Source organism: Myotis daubentonii, chromosome 4, assembly GCF_963259705.1.
Source record: "Myotis daubentonii chromosome 4, mMyoDau2.1, whole genome shotgun sequence".
Classification (NCBI taxonomy): Eukaryota; Metazoa; Chordata; class Mammalia; order Chiroptera; family Vespertilionidae; genus Myotis; species Myotis daubentonii.
Genome location: NC_081843.1, coordinates 113017328 through 113037597, shown reverse-complemented (window position 1 = coordinate 113037597; position 20270 = coordinate 113017328). Strand labels below are relative to the sequence as shown.

General features: G+C 47.8%; 1 protein-coding gene across 2 annotated transcripts in view; it reads left to right on the top strand.

Moving 5' to 3' along the window:
- The window catches only part of NPR3 (natriuretic peptide receptor 3), a 64171-nt gene that overhangs the window by 10111 nt on the left and 33790 nt on the right, over nucleotides 1-20270 (top strand). For both annotated transcript variants that reach the window (XM_059694982.1, XM_059694983.1), the window contains exons 2-3: nucleotides 887-1009; nucleotides 8227-8393. In XM_059694982.1, coding sequence (XP_059550965.1) covers nucleotides 887-1009; nucleotides 8227-8393 — 290 coding nt within the window. The remainder of the gene's footprint in view (nucleotides 1-886; nucleotides 1010-8226; nucleotides 8394-20270) is intronic.

Below are 20270 nucleotides of genomic sequence, written 5' to 3'. Positions count from 1 at the left end.
CACTTAGCATAATGCTCTCCAGTTCCATCCATGACGTTGCAAATGGTAAGAGTTCCTTCCTTTTTAGAGCAGCATAGTATTCCATCGTGTAGATGTACCACAGTTTTCTAATCCATTCATCTACTGATGGGCACTTAGGCTGTTTCCAGATCTTAGCTATGGTGAATTGTGTATAGCAAAACTTTTATTATTATTTTTTAAAGGGCCAGGGTCCACTCGAGGGGCACACGTTGCACTGAGCTTTCTGTTCTTCTGTGTCTTTTCGTCTAGGACAGCGGTTCTCAACCTGTGGGTCGCCACCCCTTTGGCGGTCGAATGACCCTTTCACAGGGGTCACCTAAGACCATCCTGCATATCAGATATTTACATTCCGATTCATCACAGTAGCAACATTACAGTTATGAAGTAGCAACGAACATAATGTTATGGTTGGGTCACAACATGAGGAACTGTGTTTAAAGGGCCAGAAGGTTGAGAACCACTGGTCTAGGACATTCCCCAGCCTGTCTTTGTTGGTCATGAACTTGACCATTTCAAGGCACACAGGCCAACTCTCCTACAGACTGTCCCCACACTGGCCGCTCCCCCCGCCCCCTCCCGTTAGGTTCAGGTCACCCACTTTGTCGGCTTTGGTCCTGGGTGGGCTGCATCTGGAGGCTCAGGAGTCTCTTCCTAGGGTTGGTGACATTGGTTCCATCCTTGGCTATGGTGGCATCCTCTGCATTTCTCCACTGTCATGTCACTACTCTTCCCCTTTGTAATCCATATGAGGACACTGGGGGGGATGTGAGTACCCCGCACCTTGCCGGCCGTCCCCCGCTGGTCTCGGCGTCCTTGCTGTGTCCTGACAGGGTGTCTCACACGTGTTGTTGTTCCTCCCTCCCAGTGGTGATCATGTGTGCGAGCAGCGACACCATCCGGGGCATCATGCTGGCGGCACACAGACATGGGATGACCAGCGGGGACTACGCCTTCTTCAACATCGAGCTCTTCAACAGCTCCTCCTACGGTAACTCGGCCCCTTTCCCTCACGGGCTGGGGTGTCAGGAAGGGGCAGGAGAGAGCCAATAATGTGAGTTACGTCAACAGATTTCATTTTCATAGCTAGGAGTTTAGAAATTTGGGATCCTGAACACGGTTGTGACTTCTAAGTTCTCAAGCTTTGCTTCTCTGAGAACTCAGCAAGGAAGATCCCACAGAACCCTGATGCTAGGGCATCTGTCTCCGGATGGTCTTAAATCCAGGCCCTACAGACCCCTGCCTCGTGCACTTCCAACTGCAGGTTGCCTCCAGATGGACTGCTGGGATAATTTTTAATAGGATGGGATAGACTAGAACAGTGGTCGGCAAACTGCGGCTTGGTAAACTGAGGCTCGCGAGCCACATGCGGCTCTTTGGCCCCTTCAGTGTGGCTCTTCCACAAAATACCGGCTCTTTCACAAAATACCGACTTCTGCGCATGGGCCATGAAGTTTCAATAGCACTGTATGTGCGCGCCCGCATGTGGTATTTTGTGGAAGAGCTACACTGAAGGGGCCAAAGAGCCGCATGTGGCTCACGAGCCGCTGTTTGCCGACCACGGGACTAGAACATATCAATGTAATGGAATAGGATACGTCAAAGTGGGTCACACATAGCATATGTATTGTTTCATAAAACTTTTATGTTAGTAACTAGAGGACTGGTGCATGAAAATTCATGCACTCAGGGGTGTCCCTCAGCCCGGATTGTGCCCTCTCGCAGTCTGGGAGCCCTTGGGGGATGTCCAACTGATGGCTTAGGCCCGCTCCCTTCCTTGGCTGGCCTGGCACTGCCCACTCGCCGGCCCTGCCCCCTGCCAACCTGTGGTTCTGCCTTTCAGTCGATTTGCATATTAGGCTCTTATTATATAGGATACGTTCATGTGTATATATTTATGCATGTTACTCATATGTTTGTCATGGGCCACAATGTGAAAGAAAGAAAACAATCATTACCGTAAACTGAGGTGCAACATTTTGAAAGTCTCTGCTCCCAGCCCCCCTTCATTTCAGATTACTTATTACTTATTAGTTAAGCTCCCATGTAGAAGCTCAGGAGGCATCAACATAGGCGATGGAAAGCATTTAATTTCTTTCTTTAAAAAAATATTTGTATTGATTCCAGAGAGGGAGAGAGAGATAGAAACATCAATGATGAGAGAGAAGCAATAATCGGCTGCCTCCTGCATGCCCCCCCACCCCCCCAACTGGGGATCGAGCCTGCAACCCAGGCATGTACCATGGACAAGAATCAAACTCAGGACCCTTCAGTCCGCAGGCTGACACTCTATCCATTGAGCCAAACCAGTCAGGACTTTACAAAAATATTTCTAATAAAATGATCGCTATAGTATGGGTATACAGTATTTTATTTATTTATTTATTTATTGTTTATTAAAGATTATTTATTTAATTATTTATTAAAGATTAAGAATGCATTGAAAATATAAAACAAATATATACAATTTAATGAGTTATTTGCACAGTATTTTATAATGTCGACATGTCACCTTACTTTTTCTGTCTCCTATTTTTAAATATTTGTGTTGCTCCCAGAATGAGGCTAATTGAGTGTGCATGCCTGTATGTCCACACACACACACACACACACACACACACACACTTGTTCTGTAAGATAAATTTCTAGAAGAATTTCTGGGTCAAAGGTTATATGCATTTAAGTTTTGATAGATATTGCCAAGTTATCTTCTAGAGCAGTGATGGCGAACCTTTTGAGGTTGGCGTGTCAGCATTTTGAAAAACCCTAACTTAACTCTGGTGCCATGTCACATATAGAAATTTTTTGATATTTGCAACCATAGTAAAACAAAGACTTGTATTTTTGATATTTATTTTATATATTTAAATGCCACTTAACAAAGAAAATCAACCAAAAAAATGAGTTCGCGTGTCACCTCTGACACGCGTGTCATAGGTTCGCCATCACGGCTCTAGCGAGCTTACCAATTTACACTTTGCCACAGTGTATGAGATGGTCTGTTTTCCTACATCTTTGTCATCTCACTGTTAAAGTACTTTACTTATTTTAATTTCTTTTCATGTCCATAAGCAAAGATTCGCATTTTTTCTTCATTTGAACTCTGCCACGTTCAGCGCCCCCACGCCCCACCCCCGCCTTCCCTCTGAGAGGCGTCCATCTGTTCTGCGCTTCTATGTCTCTGGACCTATTTTGCTCATCGGGCTATTTTGTTCATTGGGTTCCACAAGCACCTTCTGTTTTCCACGCTCTCAGTCATAATGAATTACACCCAACCTCAGTGACACAAGAGGACAGTGAGGGCTCCAGGGGCCGTGTCTCCATTCCAGGCAAGACAAAGGGGAAGATGAGAGGCAGCTGACTGAATTCCCTGTGAAGAGCTCTCTGGAAGCCCCTCACTGACTCCTGCCTACACAGCACTGCCTGCCCCTCCTTGTGAGGAAATGCGTACATCTCGCTGAACTCACCGCAACGCCTCATCAACGCAGGAATCGTTAGGAAGAAGGGACGGTGGCTGTAGGCAGAGAGGCCCCTGTCCATGCTTGTCCCAGACCCCGAAGCACTTTCCTCCTCAGAGCAGAGGCCGTGAACAGAGCCTGTGGCCGGCAGAGTGGCCCTGAGCAGGGCCCTGGGCCCTGGTGCCCATCGTCAGTAAAGGGCGTTCCCCGAAACGTGGTGCCCTAAGGATCCTGCATGTTCAGGCAGAGTTCTGCAGCGCCCTTCTCCCCGTGCGCCCTCACCCTGAGCTCTAATGCCCATGCTAGAGAAAGGTTCTCTTTCAATTAGTATTTAATTGATACTGGATTTTTTCTTTCTTTTTTAAAAATTTAAATTCTTTATTGTTGCAAGTATTGCATGTCTCCCTTTTTCCCCATTGACCTCTCCCCACCCGCTCTCGCCCCCCAGCACATGCCCTCACCCCCTACTGTCTGTGTCCATTGGTTATGCTTAGATGTGTGCATATAAGTCCTTTGATGGATCTCTTACCCACCCCCCACCCCCTCCCTTGCTTTGATATTGGACTTTTTGAAAACATTTTGACAGCGTGTTCATATTGACTGATTACTAGGTTGTTTGATCCTGATGAGCTCTCAAAGATACTCTCATGTCTGCCTGAATTACAGGAGCTCAGCATATATTATGGGGGAATTGGAATGATGGAACATAAGACTGAAAGGATAGATTTACAAAATCTAGAGCAGGGGTCCTCAAACTTTTTAAACAGGGGGCCAGTTCACTGTCCCTCAGGCCGTTGGAGGGCCGGACTATAGTTTTAAAAAAAACTATGAACAAATTCCCATGCACACTGCACACATCTTATTTTGAAGTAAAAGAACAAAACGGGAACAAATACAGTATTTGTATTTGCATGTGGCCCGCGGGCCGGGGTTTGAGGGCCCCTGCTCTGGAGAGAAGATGACGTACGCTGTCCCCTTGAGTGTCTGTTAGTACCATGGCGGCGTCTTCTTTGCAGTGAGTTGGGTGGAAGGCTGTTGGGGCAACCCCGCTGGGACTGTTCGGAACTTTCCCGTCTTCTGAGAACTCGGAGGGCACAGGATGTGTTCCTTTCTGCGTAAATGTAGCAAGTGCAATGGAAAAACAAGGTTTTAAATTTTATTTAATTTTAATTAATTTACGTTGAACCCGTCACCCGTGTGGCTAGTGACTCCTGGGCTAGATGGGTCAGCTCAGCGCAGACAGTGACGTTTCCAGCCATTTCTTCCTGGAAGCCCTGTTTTCCCGAGTGTTGGTGGCACCGGCTACTTCTGGTTCTCTGTGAGCTCCTGTCTCCCCCTCCTCCTTCTGCCCCCCAAAAACAGCCTCCCCAAGTGCTGGTGCCAGCCCTCCTCCCCACTCCCCTGCACTCTCTCACCCAGCGCAGTCAGCCCCTGGTTCTGACCCTTAGGCTGTAGAAATGACACCCACATTCCTCGAGCCTTCACCCCTCTTTCTGTTCAGACTGCTGTTCCCCACCCAGCCTGGTGCCGTCACCGGGCATTCTGCAGGCCGTCACCTTGGGTTGACCGTGACCCTAACTGACACCCTTATGATGTCCATCCGCCTCCTCCATCTGACTGTGCTCTTTCCTCTAATGACACCCCCTTCTTCACCCCCTGCATCACCGCTGACGCCTCTCGCTGTTGTCCCTCACTCCCTCGCTCTGCGGAGTCTTGAGATTCCTCTTGCGCTGTCCTCTGCTTGCATTCCCAGGCCCTCCCTGTTTTTGTGATTAAAAGAGCAGTAACTAATTATGAGGGAACATTTCCTAGATTCAGAAAAACACAGCCCAGACAGAAGAAAGGGAAAGAAAAGGGAAGAAAGAGAAAAACTCGCCCATGATTCTCACCACCCAGAGAACCGCGGTTAATTTGGGGGGTATGACTCCCCACATGGAACCTCTCGCCTGGATGCCTGTGGCTGGGAACCCTCGGTGCCCCCCACCCTAATCCATGGCGATTTCCCAGGCCTGGTTCTGATCATGCACCTCCGTTCCACTCATAAATCTCCAGAGGCCCCCAGGTGTCTGTGGAATTAAATGTGTCCCACATGCCAAGCGCCAAGCCGACCTCTGCTTCCCCCGTGCCCAGCAGCTCCGTGTGGGAGGCGTTACTGACACAACACACTGAGAAACCCACAGCAGCAGCAAGTCCTAGGATCAGTTATGCTTGCGACTAGACACCTATTTATTTTGACTTAAGCTTATTATGCACTATTGTTTCCATTCTTTTTTTTTTTTCAGAAAACAAAACTTCAAAATCATTATCTTTTATTTTTTAATATGTTTTTATTGATTTCCGAGATGAAGGGAGACAGAGAGAGACAGAAACATCAGTGATGAGAGAGAATCATGGACCGGCTGCCTCCTGCACGCCTCGTACTGGGGATCCAGCCTGCAACCCGGGCCTGTGCCCTGACCAGGAATCGAACCGTGACCTCCTGGCTCCTAGGTTGACGCTCAACCCACTGAGCCACGCTGGCCGGGCTTATGTTTAGATGATGGCAGACAGATTTATTGGACTGGATTTCATTTCTTTCAAAATAAAAAAGGTTTTCCCTATTGTAGTAGCAGAGGGTGGCTGTTTCCAGCGCCGTGTGCTTGTTCTGGTTGCACAGCCCAGCACCAGCAGGGTTAAGCTTTCCCAGGAGAGAGCCCTCCCCTCCCACCCCCAGCTGAGAAACTCCACCCTCTTTGCCTCAGACACACGACTCCTGCTGAGTCTTGGCACCGCAAATCAATGAGAAACGAATCAATAAGCATTGATCGCAGGCCTCTGAGGAATGGCTTCCTCCACGGCGGGCAGAGGTTCTGGGCATCTCCACACTCTGGGGCCTTCCTGACAGCAGCTGGTCCCCAGCCGGCCCACCCCACAGCTCCCTCTCTGAGCACAGGCATCGCGGCTGCTCCTCACACCAGGCCTCCTCCGTGTTGGGGAGGCTTCGTGTGGGAGGAGGAGGACTTTGTCAGGTCCTGTTGGGTGGCTTGACATTTAGGCTTTGCTCACTGAGCACAGATCCAGCCCTTAATGAATTTTGCCCGTGGCTCTGTCTTACTGTTGAACAGCTGCTGCGGCCGCATTTGCACCTTAGCCTGTGCCTCCTGCTCTGCCCGGCGAGCCTTCCCATCCTCCTCACCGCCTGTTAAAATCCTTCCTTGGAGCTGGCTGCCTCTTCCTCTACACCCTGCACTGTACCCCCTCTGTCTCCCCAGGGAGCTGCCACCTGTAATAACTCAGCTGCCACCCGGCTGTCTCTACTCCTTTTCTCGAAGGGGGTGGAGTCTGTTCAAGACACTTATGAAGTCCACGGGGGTGGCTCCACAGACCTCTGACCAGGGCTCAGTGACCCCATGTTGTCCGGCTTCAGCCGTGACGGAAATCCCAAGGCCACCAGCTCCTTTTCTGTAAGAGTGGGGAGGGGCCTCGGAGCCCTGGCCTCACACTCCAGCGTCTGCCAGGGGCCTGGGCTCAGCGCGAACACATGACTTTGGAGTCGGACTCCAGGGGCTGACTTCCCTGCTGTGTTCCCAGGTCTCCAGGGATCACAACGACACTTCATGGAAGCATCAGCTTATTGTCCAACCCTGGATGGCCACATTTCCTTCTGGGGCGCTGAAGGGCACGTATTTTCTTAAAAAGCAAAATAATAGAAAGTGCTGGTTTTCACCCACGTCATTTGCCTTTGCTTTTGTGAAGGGAGAGCTGGGAGGCAGCGGGGCACCCAGCTTCCCGTGCCTCGGTTTCCTCTCTGTGAAATCGAGACGATCATTGTACCTACAGCCCTGGGTCCTGGGAGGATGAAGTGAGTTTCTAACTGTAAAGTGCTCGATAACGGGAGATGATTACTATCTATCTGCTCAGTGTGTGGGAGCAGTTTTCGTTTCACGGATGCACCAGTGAACACTGTCCCGTAAATAATGTGATGGTGTTGCCAGTGCTAAGCTCTCACACTCACCTAAACGACTTCTCACTCTGAAGAGGTTCCAGAATGCTTCAAGAACTATTGCTAATCTGAAACTTGTCCGCCTTAGCAGTGCCACATCTCTCACCCTGCGCACACCCGTCGTCACATAGCCATTCCTGCCACCCCCTCCGCCCAGTGTCAGGCCGATGGCACCAAAGCAACAGCTTGGCTGACCTCCCCAGTAGATTGTGGGGATTAACAGCTGAGTGTGAATGAGAAAGAGTGAAACTTACTTCTCTTAAAAAGTGTGTTTTTATTGATTTCAAAAAGGAAGGGAGAGGGAGAGGGAAACATCAGCGATGAGAGAGAATCATGGATCGGCTGCCTCCTGCACACCCCACACTGGGGATCGAGCCTGCAACCCAGGCCTGTGCCCTGACCGGGAATTGAACCGTGACCTCCTGGTTCCTAGGTCAATCCTCAGCCACTGAGCCACGCCGGCTGGGCGAAACTTACTTCCCGCACCGCCCATCCTGCAGTTCCCGGGGACTGAGAGTACAGTTTCACGGTGACTATAGGCCACAGAGCTCTTATTTCGCTCACATTTCAAAGGGACACGTGTCCGGAGGGCCTTCTCTGAGGATCGCGATGCTCGTTGTCACACGGTATCCAAGCGCAAGACCATGACCATACCCCTCGCCCACGCTGCCCCTAGTAACCTGTCGAGACACATGGCGGTTGGGAAGGGAGAAAGGGCCCTTTATGGTGACTGGCTTGGAATGATAAATATTTTCACTTCTCCCGCAGGAGATGGCTCGTGGAAAAGGGGAGACAAACACGACTTTGAAGCGAAGCAGGCGTACTCATCCCTCCAAACAGTCACGCTGCTGAGGACAGTGAAACCCGAGTTTGAGAAGTTTTCCATGGAGGTGAAGAGTTCTGTGGAGAAACAAGGGCTCAACGAGGAGGATTACGTAAGTGCCTGATGGCGCGCCGAAGCCGCTAGCATTCTGAAAACAGTCCCCTGCTTAAACCAGAGGTGACACAGTGTCCCGTCTGAGCCATTCGGAGATTCCCAGGCTCATGTCTGAATGTCACTGTGCTTTCTCTGCGTGTGTTTTTTTCTGGCCAGCTCCCTCCACCCCCCACCCCTATCCCAGCACCCCCCCCCCCAGCACTCCCACCCTGCACTTATGCTTTCCAACTGCTACAGGGAGCAGATTGCTTGTCGTGGGCATGTGGTGGGCCGAGCAGATGTCTGTAGACTTCCATCACTTGGTCGGCGAGGAGCGTGCTGGGGAGCAGGGGGACGAAGGGTGCGGAGCTCGCGTGCCTGATTTTCCCCGAGCTCGGAGGCAGGCGGTATTTTGGGGTTGAGAGACTGACTGTCTTTTGGCAGTCGGTCTCGGCTTTCTGACAAGCCTCTTCTCTCTGTGGCTGTGTCATGGCCCCTTTGGCTGCAGGCTGTTTCCTCCCCCTCATCCCAGCACTGCCCATCAATTAGTGCTGTTGTGACTGCGGCATTTTCCAAGAGTGGACGGGAGTCAGGCCAGGCCAGACTATGGGAGACACAGGGGCACTCGTCTCCTTGGTGCAACCTCACGTGGCGCCATGTGTTGCTGTCGCGGGCAGGCTTTGCTGGGTGCCCCGCACATCCCGGAGCCACTCCTGTGCAGAGCAGGGTGAGCAGGGGCCCCAGGCGGGTTGGGTAGACGTGCTGCCTTTCAAAACTGTCCACTCCCCGAGTCCAGAGCAGAATATAGAGCACCTTCTTAATTTTTAAAAAATTTGCTTACATTTTCAATGACAGGTGACTCTGAGTATTGTTTTGTGTTGGTTTCCAGTGTACAGCACAGTGATTGGATAATCGTATACGTTACAAACTGATATTTTCAGTACCCACCCAGCACCATGCAGAGTTATCGCAGTATTATTGACTGTATTCCCCATGGGGTACACTACACCCCTGATTATTCTGTAGCTATGAGTCTGCTTCTATTTTGTTTGTTTATTTGTTCATTAGATTCCACACATAAGTGAAATCATATGGTATCTGACTGGCTTATCTCACTTAGCACCGTACGCCCTGCGACTATTCCGTAACTACCAACGTGTACTTCTCAATCCCTTCACCTCTGTTACCCAGTCCCCCACCCCCTTCCCTCTGGCAATCACCAGTCTGGTCTCAGGGGAGCGGCTTTGTAATGACCGATGGATGGCGTGGGTAGTCCCTGCCCAAGGTGGATAGCAACCACTTCAAAAGAGAAGGTCACTTCCAAACAGGCCTCTCCCAGTTTCTTTCCTTGAAGAACCACGGGGTACAGGCCTTGGCCTTGGGCAGACCTCCATTCAGAGCCTGGCTCTAGCACTTCCTCGCTGTGTGAGCTGGGCCAAATGACTTAGTCTCTCTGGTCCAAATTATTTCTCCCTGTTGGGAGGATTATAGATAATCTATTTGAAGCACTTAGCAGTATCCCTGTCAAAAGCTGGAACTCAATAAATGAGGCCTCTTTTATACTATTGTTATAATATTATACCTGCCTCCATAGGACTTTTCCATCCAACGACACACAAAGGGTCTTATAATCATATTGACTAATGTTTTCCAAGCATGTCAAGCTCGCGGCTGGCAGGCTACATGCCTCGTTCATTTAAACTACATGCTTGTCTAAGATGTTGCATATTATACATACATCATTTAGAATACCGTTTGTCTCTCTAAATCAGCACTGCCCAGTGATTATGCAACGTGAGCTGCCAGAGAGCCACATATGCAATTTAAAAGTTCCTAGTAGCCACATTTAAAAGAATGACAATAACCAGGTGGAATTACTTTTAATAAGACATTTTACTTGGCTCATAAAAAAGATTATTTCAACATTAACCAATGTAAAAATTATGAAGGAGATTGTATATTCTTTTTATCGTGTCAAGTCTTTGAAGTCCAGTGTGTATCTTGCCCTTACCGCATACCTGCAGGTCTAGGGCTCAGGAAACATGCGTGACTGGTGGCTGCTACACTGGACAGTGCGTTCGGAATTATGACAGAAACAGGCCCAGTGGCATAGAGCCCAAGTGTAAGGAAAGCCATGGCAGTGTCATCACCAAAGCCTTTGCCCCAAGAACATGAAAGAACAGAGAGGGCGCGGAGCTTCCTTTCGCGGGCTGTCTGCGGTGGCCTAGGCCAAATGGAAGACACCCAAGTCTTTCACACCTGCCACTGTGTTATTTTACTTTACCAGGGTTATTATTAATCTATGGTTTCAGAGCTCAACAACGGTGTCCTTTTTATCTGGCATCCTTCCTGAGGTTGTTGAAGTTCATGTATTTCAGTATAGGCTGTCCAACTTAATGATACTCATTGGGCAAAAAGTGGCATTCCAACACATTACTGGATCATTCTTTTTTGTTACCAGTCTTTCTTCTATTCAGACTATTAAGTCTTATTTTAAGGGTAGTGCAAGAAAACTTTTCACTGGGAAGGTATTCCTACGACAAAGATCCGTAATACATTCCAAACCAAGTGCATTAGAGATTATTGGTAGTTGTAGATTATAGCACTGCTTCTCTCTCATGGTGGAATCATCTAAAACCCTATATAACAAAAGCCTAATATGCTAGGTGTCTGGTCATCTGGTGACTGGTCAACTGTTCAACCAATCAAAGTATAATATGCTAATGATATGCTAAGGCTGCTCAACCGCTCACTATGATGTTCACTGACCACCAGGGGGCAGATGCTCCAACTGGTGGGTTAGCTTGCTGCTGGGTCTAGCCGATTGGGACTGAGAGAGATGGGCTGGACATGCCCTGGAGCCCTCCTGAGGTCCCTCCCTAGTCCTGATCATGCACTGGTGGGGTCTCTCAGCCTGGCCTGCACCCTCTTGCAATCTGGGACCCCTTAGGGGATGTCAGAGAGCTGGTTTCAGCTCAATTCCGCAGGCCATTCCCCTCGGGAAGGCACCAGACAAAGGGCTCACGGCTGGTGAGCACTGCTGCTGCTGCTGCAGCACGAGCCTCTCCTGATTGGGACTGATTTGGCGCGAGCCCGTGGAAGGCGCAATGGGGCCAGGATGAGTGGGAGCGGCAGGTAGGAGCTGCAGGTGGCATTGGACTGCGGGTTTCAGCCCAATCCTTGCAGGCCAGCCTGAGGGACCTCACTGGTGCCCGAATTCATGCACCAGGCCTCTAGTTGATTTTATAAATACAGAAAATGGTAATTTTAAGTAGAAATTGGACCTCATTGCAATTGCTTATTGCAGTGCTGAAGGTGGACTGTCTGTCACATCCATGCCTATATTCCTCAGGCTCTTTGAAGGCCAGTTGCAGAAGTTGAGCATAGATAGGTGGCTATGGTGACCACAGTGGGAGCATAGACAGGTGAGCATAGACAGGTGGCTATGGTGACCACAGTGGGAGAGGGAGACCCGGGCGCCCAAGAACCAGGAGCCAGTGTGGCTGGGACTCATGGGCAATTCCTGGTCAAATGTGCAGGAGATGCTAAACAAGACCAGCAAGACTTAGTGGTCTTCATTCTGGGGCTCAGCTCTTTTCTCGGTCTTTCTGCTTCTCTAATTTGTACTCATCTGCTTACTTAGAACCTAAGTTCAGGACACCCATCGTGGGCTCTTCAGCCCCTGCTCTGGATCCTACATCCAGAAACTTCCATGGACTCTCTGGTTAGTTTCCCAATTTACCACACATTTTCTACACAATCACTTGGCCTGTGAGTAAGGACACATTTGTTTCTTTTCAATCCTTCTAAGTATGCTTAATTAAAAGTTTACTCAAGTGTATTAAATGAACTAAAGTATTTATTAATAATAGCTTACTTTTATTGGCTGCTTCCCATGAGCCGCGCACACAGGAAGGGAATACAAAATAAACTTTGATGGGCCTGGCTGCGTCCCAAGGCAGCACTGAATACAAGCAGTGAGGTGGGCACCCTTGCCTCATTCTCCACTTTACTAGGAAGAACATAACAGACTTCATCCCTGTTCATCTCACCACGTAAGCATGATGCTTACTGTGGGGTTTTGGGGAGCACCTTCATGAGATTATGCAAATTCCCTTTTACTCCTTGTTGGTGAAATTTTGTTTTGTCAAAATGACATCTTTTTTTAGGATAATTAAAAGCAAAACACAACGAACACCACACTTTTTATAATGTAGGTTGAGGGAAGACTTTGAACACAGGACCTTATTGCAGGTATTATACATTGTATTCTATCCCTGACTATGTCATACATGTTAGTATCACATTTGTCATATTGGCATGTTGGTGGCGTGTGATCTTCTCAAAATGCAAAAATTCAAAACGTTAACATTTTTTTGTAAGGCTCTAATGAAACATTGGAAGGATGGAGTGGCTATGATTTTTAAAATCAATTATTATTTTATGTTTTAAACTTACCAAATTTTGCTGGCTAATGAAATTTTGTTTCCAGAAAGTTGATTTCCTCTCCCATCCTCCCCCTTCTCCCTTCCTTCCTCTCTCCTCATTCTATATCCACCTCTTGCCCTTTTAAGTATCGACTTTTTAATTGAGCTAATTGGATATTTACATTCAGTTTTAAGATGCAGTACAGAGATCACTTGTATACATGCCCTGTTTCCCCCACTGGTAACATTTTGGAAAATTATATATAAAATCACAGATGGATATTGACACTGATACAATGCACTGATTTCAGATTTCCTCAGTTTCATTTGTGTGTGTGTGTTCGTGTGTTAAGTGCTATGCAATTTTATCATCTGTGAGGGTTGGGGTATTTGAATTTTATCAAATACCTTTTCTATTTCTATTGAGATAATCAAATGTATTTTTCTTTATTCTGTTATAGCATAATTTGTTGTATTACTAGATCCCCCCCCAGTTTTATTGAGATATAATTGACATATAACATTGTGTAAGTTTAAGGTGTACAATATAATAATTTGATATATATGTTTGTAGTGTAGTGATCACTACAATTACTTCAGTTAACATCCATCACCTCATTTGGCTACAAACATTTTTTCTTGTGATGAAACATTTAAGATCTCTCCTCTTAGTAGCTTTCAAATGTATGCCAGTGTTCACTACAATCACTATACTGTACTTGATGTCCCAGAATTTATCATCTCATAAATGTAAGGTGTACCTTTTGATCACCTGCATTGCTAGATTTTTCTAGTTTTAATACTCTCTGCGCTCCTGGAATAACTCCAGTCTCTCTGTACCTCATACGGTGACCTTCTCTATTTCCCCGGCCGTATGTTGGAGAACATAATCATGGTGGAACCTATACAAGTTTGCCTACGTGGCGTTTCCCAGGCTGGGTCGTCTCAAAGGCCAGTGCTGCCTGTAGATCAGTGTCTCTGGGTCCAGTGTTTACACTGGCTTCATTCACCGCTGGGGTGGCTGGTGGCGCATGTGTGTGGTGTGACAGAAAATAAGGCTGCGTAGGGCCGCTGTCTCTGGGCTCTGGGTGTTGCATATACCGTAACCGTCTAGTTTCAGGACTTGTATCTCCTGACAGTTTCTCCCCCATTTCCCTGGGGAATTTGATGACATTTTCAAAAGCACCTTTGTCCTCCTCACAGCGAACCAGGTGGAAACCAATTCCATTCTGACGTGTTATGTTTCAGTAGGGCCCACTGGCGACCACTGGAGGCGGTATGGCCCAGTGGTTAAACACGCAGGCTTGGGGTGTCATCCCCCTGGCTCTGCCTCTTACTATCCTCATCTCGGGCACATTTCCGAAATTCCGTGCCCTCGTTTACTGACTATAAAATGGGGGTGATAATGTTTAAACTGAGAAGGCTGTTGAAAGAACACAAGAATTGTATACGCAGGTAATAGCTAATGCAATGCCAGGCTCGCAGCACGTGTCCAGTGGATGGTAGCTGTTCTCTCTTTTAGTTTTGTTTCTTATACTCCGGACCAGGGGATTTGCTGCTCTTGCTTGCCTGATGTTCCCAGAACTGCTGACCCGTCACATCTTAACTTAGCGCCACCTTCTCCAGGCCGCCTCCTGGCTCTCCCTCCTCCCACCGTGGCCCGCCTCGCAGGCTGTGATCACACACACGGGCGTGGGGTTTTCTGACGAAGTGGGCCTCTGCCACCAGCTAACCTCTGTGGCAGCAGAAACATGTCTCTTTCTGCTCAGCCTGCGTTCCCTCCCGTAGCCGTGGCACACGGGGAGCAGCCAATCAAAGGAAGCCGTTACCACCGGGCTCATTATTTTAGTTACCAGAGACCCAGAGGACATAGGGTCAGCCCCTCCTTGTACGGTGGTGGGAAGGGAGGCCCAGGAAGGTGAGGGCCTCCCCGAATGTGACCCGCAGACTGCGATCGGGACAGCAGCACTGGGGGACACGGGGCCTCGCCCTCGCCAGGTGCAGAGCCAGGAGCGGTTCCGCTTCCGCTGTGACAGCTGGTGTTTGGGGGGAGGTAGTAATGGGTGTTCACAGTGGGCGTCCTGAAGACCCTCTGGGGTGTCGTCAGAAACCTGAAGTTAGACTCCAAGGCCCTCAGGCACCTGGGGCGGCTCCGACGGTGTTGCCAAGCGCCTGGCTGGCTTCTCTGTGGTTGGGGGTGCCCCCGTGTGCAGTGGCTTTCACTCAGGGTATCTTCGTGGAGGCGCTGGCCTCTGCCCCGCAGGCGGTTCCAGTGTGAGGCACGCTGTTTGGCTTTAGAACGTGCGGTGTGGCGGCCAAGCGGGATTAGGTGCACCCCTTGACTCCTGGCTCAGCGACTTTTTCCACTACATCAGTCTGGCCCTTTAAGAATGATGTGCCCGATGTGGGGGTGAGCCCATGACCCGGAGATCAAGTGTCTCACGCCCCGCAGTGAGCCTGGCCGGCGCCACGGGCTACAGAACGTCCTCCTTCTCTTTGCACCCTGCCCGCCCGAGTGCACACACGTGACCAAGGCTGGCGAGGACGTGTCCCCTCTTCATCTCCTCTGGACGGTGACCCATCATTTCCTCGCCTGGCAGAGGCTGCTAGGAGTGCTCCCGGGAGCATGGCCGTGAGCTTGACCCTGGACCACGCGGTGGCCCCCTCTGCAGTGGGAGCCTCATGACCTAAAGATACGGAAGTGGGCGTGTGAATGCCCACGGCTGTGAGCTCCGGAGTCCGCAGATCCCTTCTGCACGGACACAGGCCGTCACACTGGCACTCCCAGAGGTCTGGGCAGGGTACCTCGTAGCAGCCCCGATCCCAGAGAAATGACATCAAACACGGGGAGTGGGTTCACTTTAGAAGGAAGCTACTTCCAAATTCATCCACGTTTCCATGACTCTTTCAGTGGATGAGGCTTCCTTTTTAAAAAAATACATATTTTTATTGTTGATAGCACTACAGATGTCTCCCATTTTCCCCTCATCTACCCCCCTCTCCCCAGCCCCTACCCACCTCCCCCAGGTCTTCACCACCCTATTGCCCGTATTCAGGGGCTATACGTATAAGTATATAAGTTCTTTGGTTTATCTCTTCTCGTCCCCCAAACCCCACACCAAGGTATGTCAGTATGTCCCATGTCGCCCTGCTTTGGTCTTATTTTGTTGGTCAAGAGGGTTTCTTGATTTGGGTGCATGAATTCTTTATAACAATGCACAACATGTGCGTAACAGCACATGTGTCTATTTCTGGAGAGAGGAGCCATCACCCCTCATCCGATTCAGTGTCGCAGAAAGGTATTAATTCTTGAACAGGGCAGGCTGGTCCACATGCCATTTGCCCAGCTATTGTCTCAGGCCCGGTTTGTTCACATGGAGAGGCTACACCATTGTGCATGTGCGTCTGCACCTGAAGAGCCACATTTATATTTTATTGATTGCGTAGCTGGGTATAAAAGTTTTAGTGTGAAGCTGATTCTCCCTCAGGATTTTGATGTTATTGCCGCATTGTGTGCAGCGTTTGTTGTTGCCATCCTGATTAGCTATGTTTTCCGCGCTGCTTTCTTTTCATCTATCTCTAGAAGCCTTTAGTGTTTCCCCTGCGTTGTCGAGGGCAGCAGTCAGGAACACAGAGCTTATACCAGGTAATTCAGCAGAAGGAATTTAAAAGGAGAGACTAAATTTAAGGTGTAGGAAGAACTGAAATGCCAAATAGGAGAAGAGGGTGAGCCAGAGATTAGCACAAAGCGATGACCACCCCGAGAGCTAGAAGGACCAGGGAAGAGAGAGTTTCACCAGCATCTGAGAGTGAGGGCTCTCACGGGAGCTGGAAGCACGGAGGAAGCACAGCTTCAGTTGGAGATGAAGTGAAGGCAGAGCGAGAGGGAGGAACATCTCAGCGCCCCCTTTCCTGCTTCCTACCAGGATCCTTGTCTGGACCCAGGGGAAGTCAGCTGGGAGGGAAATGCACGTGCATGCCCTCCTCCTCTGATGGGGGACAGAGCAAAGCAGGGGCAGCGAAGGGGTGGGGGTCGCATAGGCAGATAGTTGGCGCCCTGGTGTTCTGAAATTTAACAGTGATGTTCCTGATGTGGGTCTTTCAAAAATCTGTGTGCAGGGCACTTGGTTTGCTCTTTCTGGAAATTTAGAACTTGGGTGTGTGTTCCCCTCGGTTAATTCTTTCATTTTCTCTCCTATTTTCCAATTCTGCCTTTTCCTTTTGTTTTTGGAGAGATTGCCTCAATTTTATCTCCCAACATGTCTTGTGAATTTTTAATTTCTATCATATTTTTAATTTCCAAGAGCTCTCTCTTATTCTCTGAGTCCCTTTTAAAAGAAGAAAACACACACACACACACACACACACACACACACACACACACACACACACCCTGACCTTGTTTCTTAGATGTAATCTCTTATTTTTCGGAGTATACCCTTTCATTAGTTCTAGAATACACTTCTTTAACATTTTAACTTATCTAAAGTTGGGATTCATTTTTTAACTGGTGGGCTGTCATAATTTTTCTTTCTAAGGGCATGTGAAACAAAGGGGCTTCTTATACCTAACATTTATTGAGATAAGATTTTTTTTTTTTTTTTTAGTTTTCTTTTACTTGAAAGAAATTGCTTATTTCTTTCAAGTTTATTTTTAAAATAATACTTTTGATTTCTTTCTTTTTCATAATACAAGCTTTCCTTAAACTGCTGGCAATCCACAGCTGTCTGTTGAGCCATTAAAGAGCTGTCCGGAACATCTGGGTGTATGGGAACATTCATTTACTGTCATTTCAGTCAGGATTTTGGAGAAAATATTTTCAGTAAAATTAAATTTATTGGAGTGACATTGGTTAATACATTATATATGTTTCAAGTGTACAATTCTGTCATACATCACCTGTATATTGCATCGTGTGCTCACCACCCAAAGTCTAGTCTCTTTCCCTTAGCGTATATTTATCCCCTTTACCCTCTTTATCACCCTCACCCTTCTTCCCCTCTCGTAACCACCATGCTGTTGTCTGTCTGTGAGTTTCTTTGTTTCTTTGTTGCTTTCTGTTTTATATCCCACGTATGAGTGAAATCATATGGTTCTTGTCCTTTTCCGTCTGACTTATTTCACTTAGCTCAATACCCCCAGCCCATGTTGTCACAAATGGCAGTATTTCATCCTTTCTTATGGCTGGGTGATAGGGAATGTGTGTTTAAATGGTTGTGATTTACTAGGAGTCTCTCTGGATTGTTGAATCTCCATTCCATGCAAGTATTCAGAAATGGTGGCTCCATCTTTTTGGGGGGTTTGGGAGGTGGTGGTGGTAATCTTGTTATATTAAAATCAAGGAAGGAAGAGGGAAAGAGTGTGTTTTTGAGAGAGGGAACCAGCACGATTCTTTTGGGCCAGAATGCTCTAGCTCCTTTAGAAGTTCCCATTTGGTTACAGTTTCCCTTCTGGTGGCTATTTTTCCTGATTTACTGACTAGTGCTTACTTTCGTACCCTCACAGTCATGCCTGGCTTCTGTCATTCTTTCAAAGTAATTGTACAAAAGCAGCATATATTAACAGTAATACATACTCCCCAAGAAAAGGCTTGTTCTTTTACAGGATTGTCATACTGGTGTATGAAGACTTTCTGTCCAGAGCTAACCCATTTCCTTAAATATAGCTCTTATGCCAGTTTCACTAGAGAAAAAAAACATATATAGGAACATCATCTAGAAACCCTGTTGCCCGTGTAAGTAAAAGTTTAGGTTTTAAAAGTGGATTTTAAAAAAGCCAAGTTGACTCAATCGTAAAGTTAAAAAATGGGAAACTTACATAAAAATAATTAGAGCCTGAGCAGTGGTTGAGCATTGACCTATGAACCAGGAGGTCACGGTTTGATTCCCAGTCAGAACACATGCCCAGGTTGTGGGCTCAGTCCGCAGTGTGGGGCGTTCAGGAGGCAGCTGATCAGTGATTCTCTCTCATCATTGATGTTTCTATCTCTCTCTCCCTCTCCCTTCCTCTCTGAAATCAATAAAATTAAATTAGAAGATAATTAGGCCTGCTCGTGTCCTGGCAGGTTATTTGTAATGTATCACAATGCATTGGTAGACATTTTACATCCTTTCTAGAACCCATTAGGACTCTTTTATTGTAAAACAAAATACTTCAGAGAAAAGGTTAAAAAACAATGGACGACATACATGTTAAGAGAGTTCCCACGTGGGGCTGCGTTACCTTCCAATGCAACCTTCCACGGCAGAGACCATCTCTTCTGGATAGGACCCACTTGCTAGTAATCTCCAAGGTCGCAGACAGCATCGTTGCAGAGCCACAGGCAGTCCGGCTGAAAGGTGCTGTGGGAGAGAAGGAGAGCTCCCGACCCTGGGCCATCACAGGGGACTTGGGCTGAGAATGCCTGTGGCTGGGTCCTTTTTCTTAGGGCTTCCTCTGTTGTAAAACCCGGGATTTGAGCCACCACCTCCAGCGGCTTTCATATTCCCAGCTTTCTGTTATTAGTTGAAAGTATCTTCCCAACTTTCTTTAGTCTTGTTTTTTTTTTTTTTTTTATAAAAATATATCTTTATTGATTTCAGAGAAGAAGGGATAAAGAGAAAGATAGAAATATCAATGATGAGAGAGAATTATTGATCGGCTACTTCCTGCACACCCCCTACTGGGGATCAAGCCCACAACCCAGGCCTGTGCCCTGACCAGGAATCCAACTGTGACCTCCTGGTTCATAGGTTGATGCTCAACCACTGAGCCACCACGGCCGGGCTCTAACTTTAGTCTTAATTTAGAGGCTGTGTTTCCTTGTGATTATCTGGGTATGGATTTTACTTCTCCCTTATTGAAAGGTCAGAGTGAAACAATCATCACCTCCCCCTCCTCCCGCTTCCTGTCCCCCCTCCCCCCACTTTAGGATAATTTTATTTCAATAAGGTAATCTGCTGCTTGTGATATTTCATCAGAAAACTCGCTTGGAAATTTTCATGACTCTGGCTTTAAAAGACAAAGGACCAACTTTTCTTCAGCTCCAAACAGGTCAGCATTCTATGGCGTGCAGCTGGTTGCGTGTGCAAAGCTCACCTGTGTGTCCACACAGGAAGGAATCGCCATGTTTTCTGTCCAGTTTGCTTTGCGAGGGCACAGCTGCAAGTGTCATTTTGCAAGACACAGAATTAGAGCCTAGTTTTTAAGAGTGGGTCCGCAGTGTTTTTTATTTTTATTTAGTATTTTTCCAACTAATCTCAGAGGTGGCTTTTTGTTGTTATTGTTGTCCGAGAGAGGTGTCTTAATTATAAAGAGTGTGCGGAGTCCATTTTTTAATGAAATAATGCGCATCCTTAGGACTTCAGCTTTCCAATTCGGTTTCATGCTTCTTAATGCGACCTCTGTTCTGGTCGCGGAGAACCTGGCCAATACTGTTTTTATTTCTAACCAGGTATTCTGAGCAGGCGGTGATTTTATAACCTTGGCTA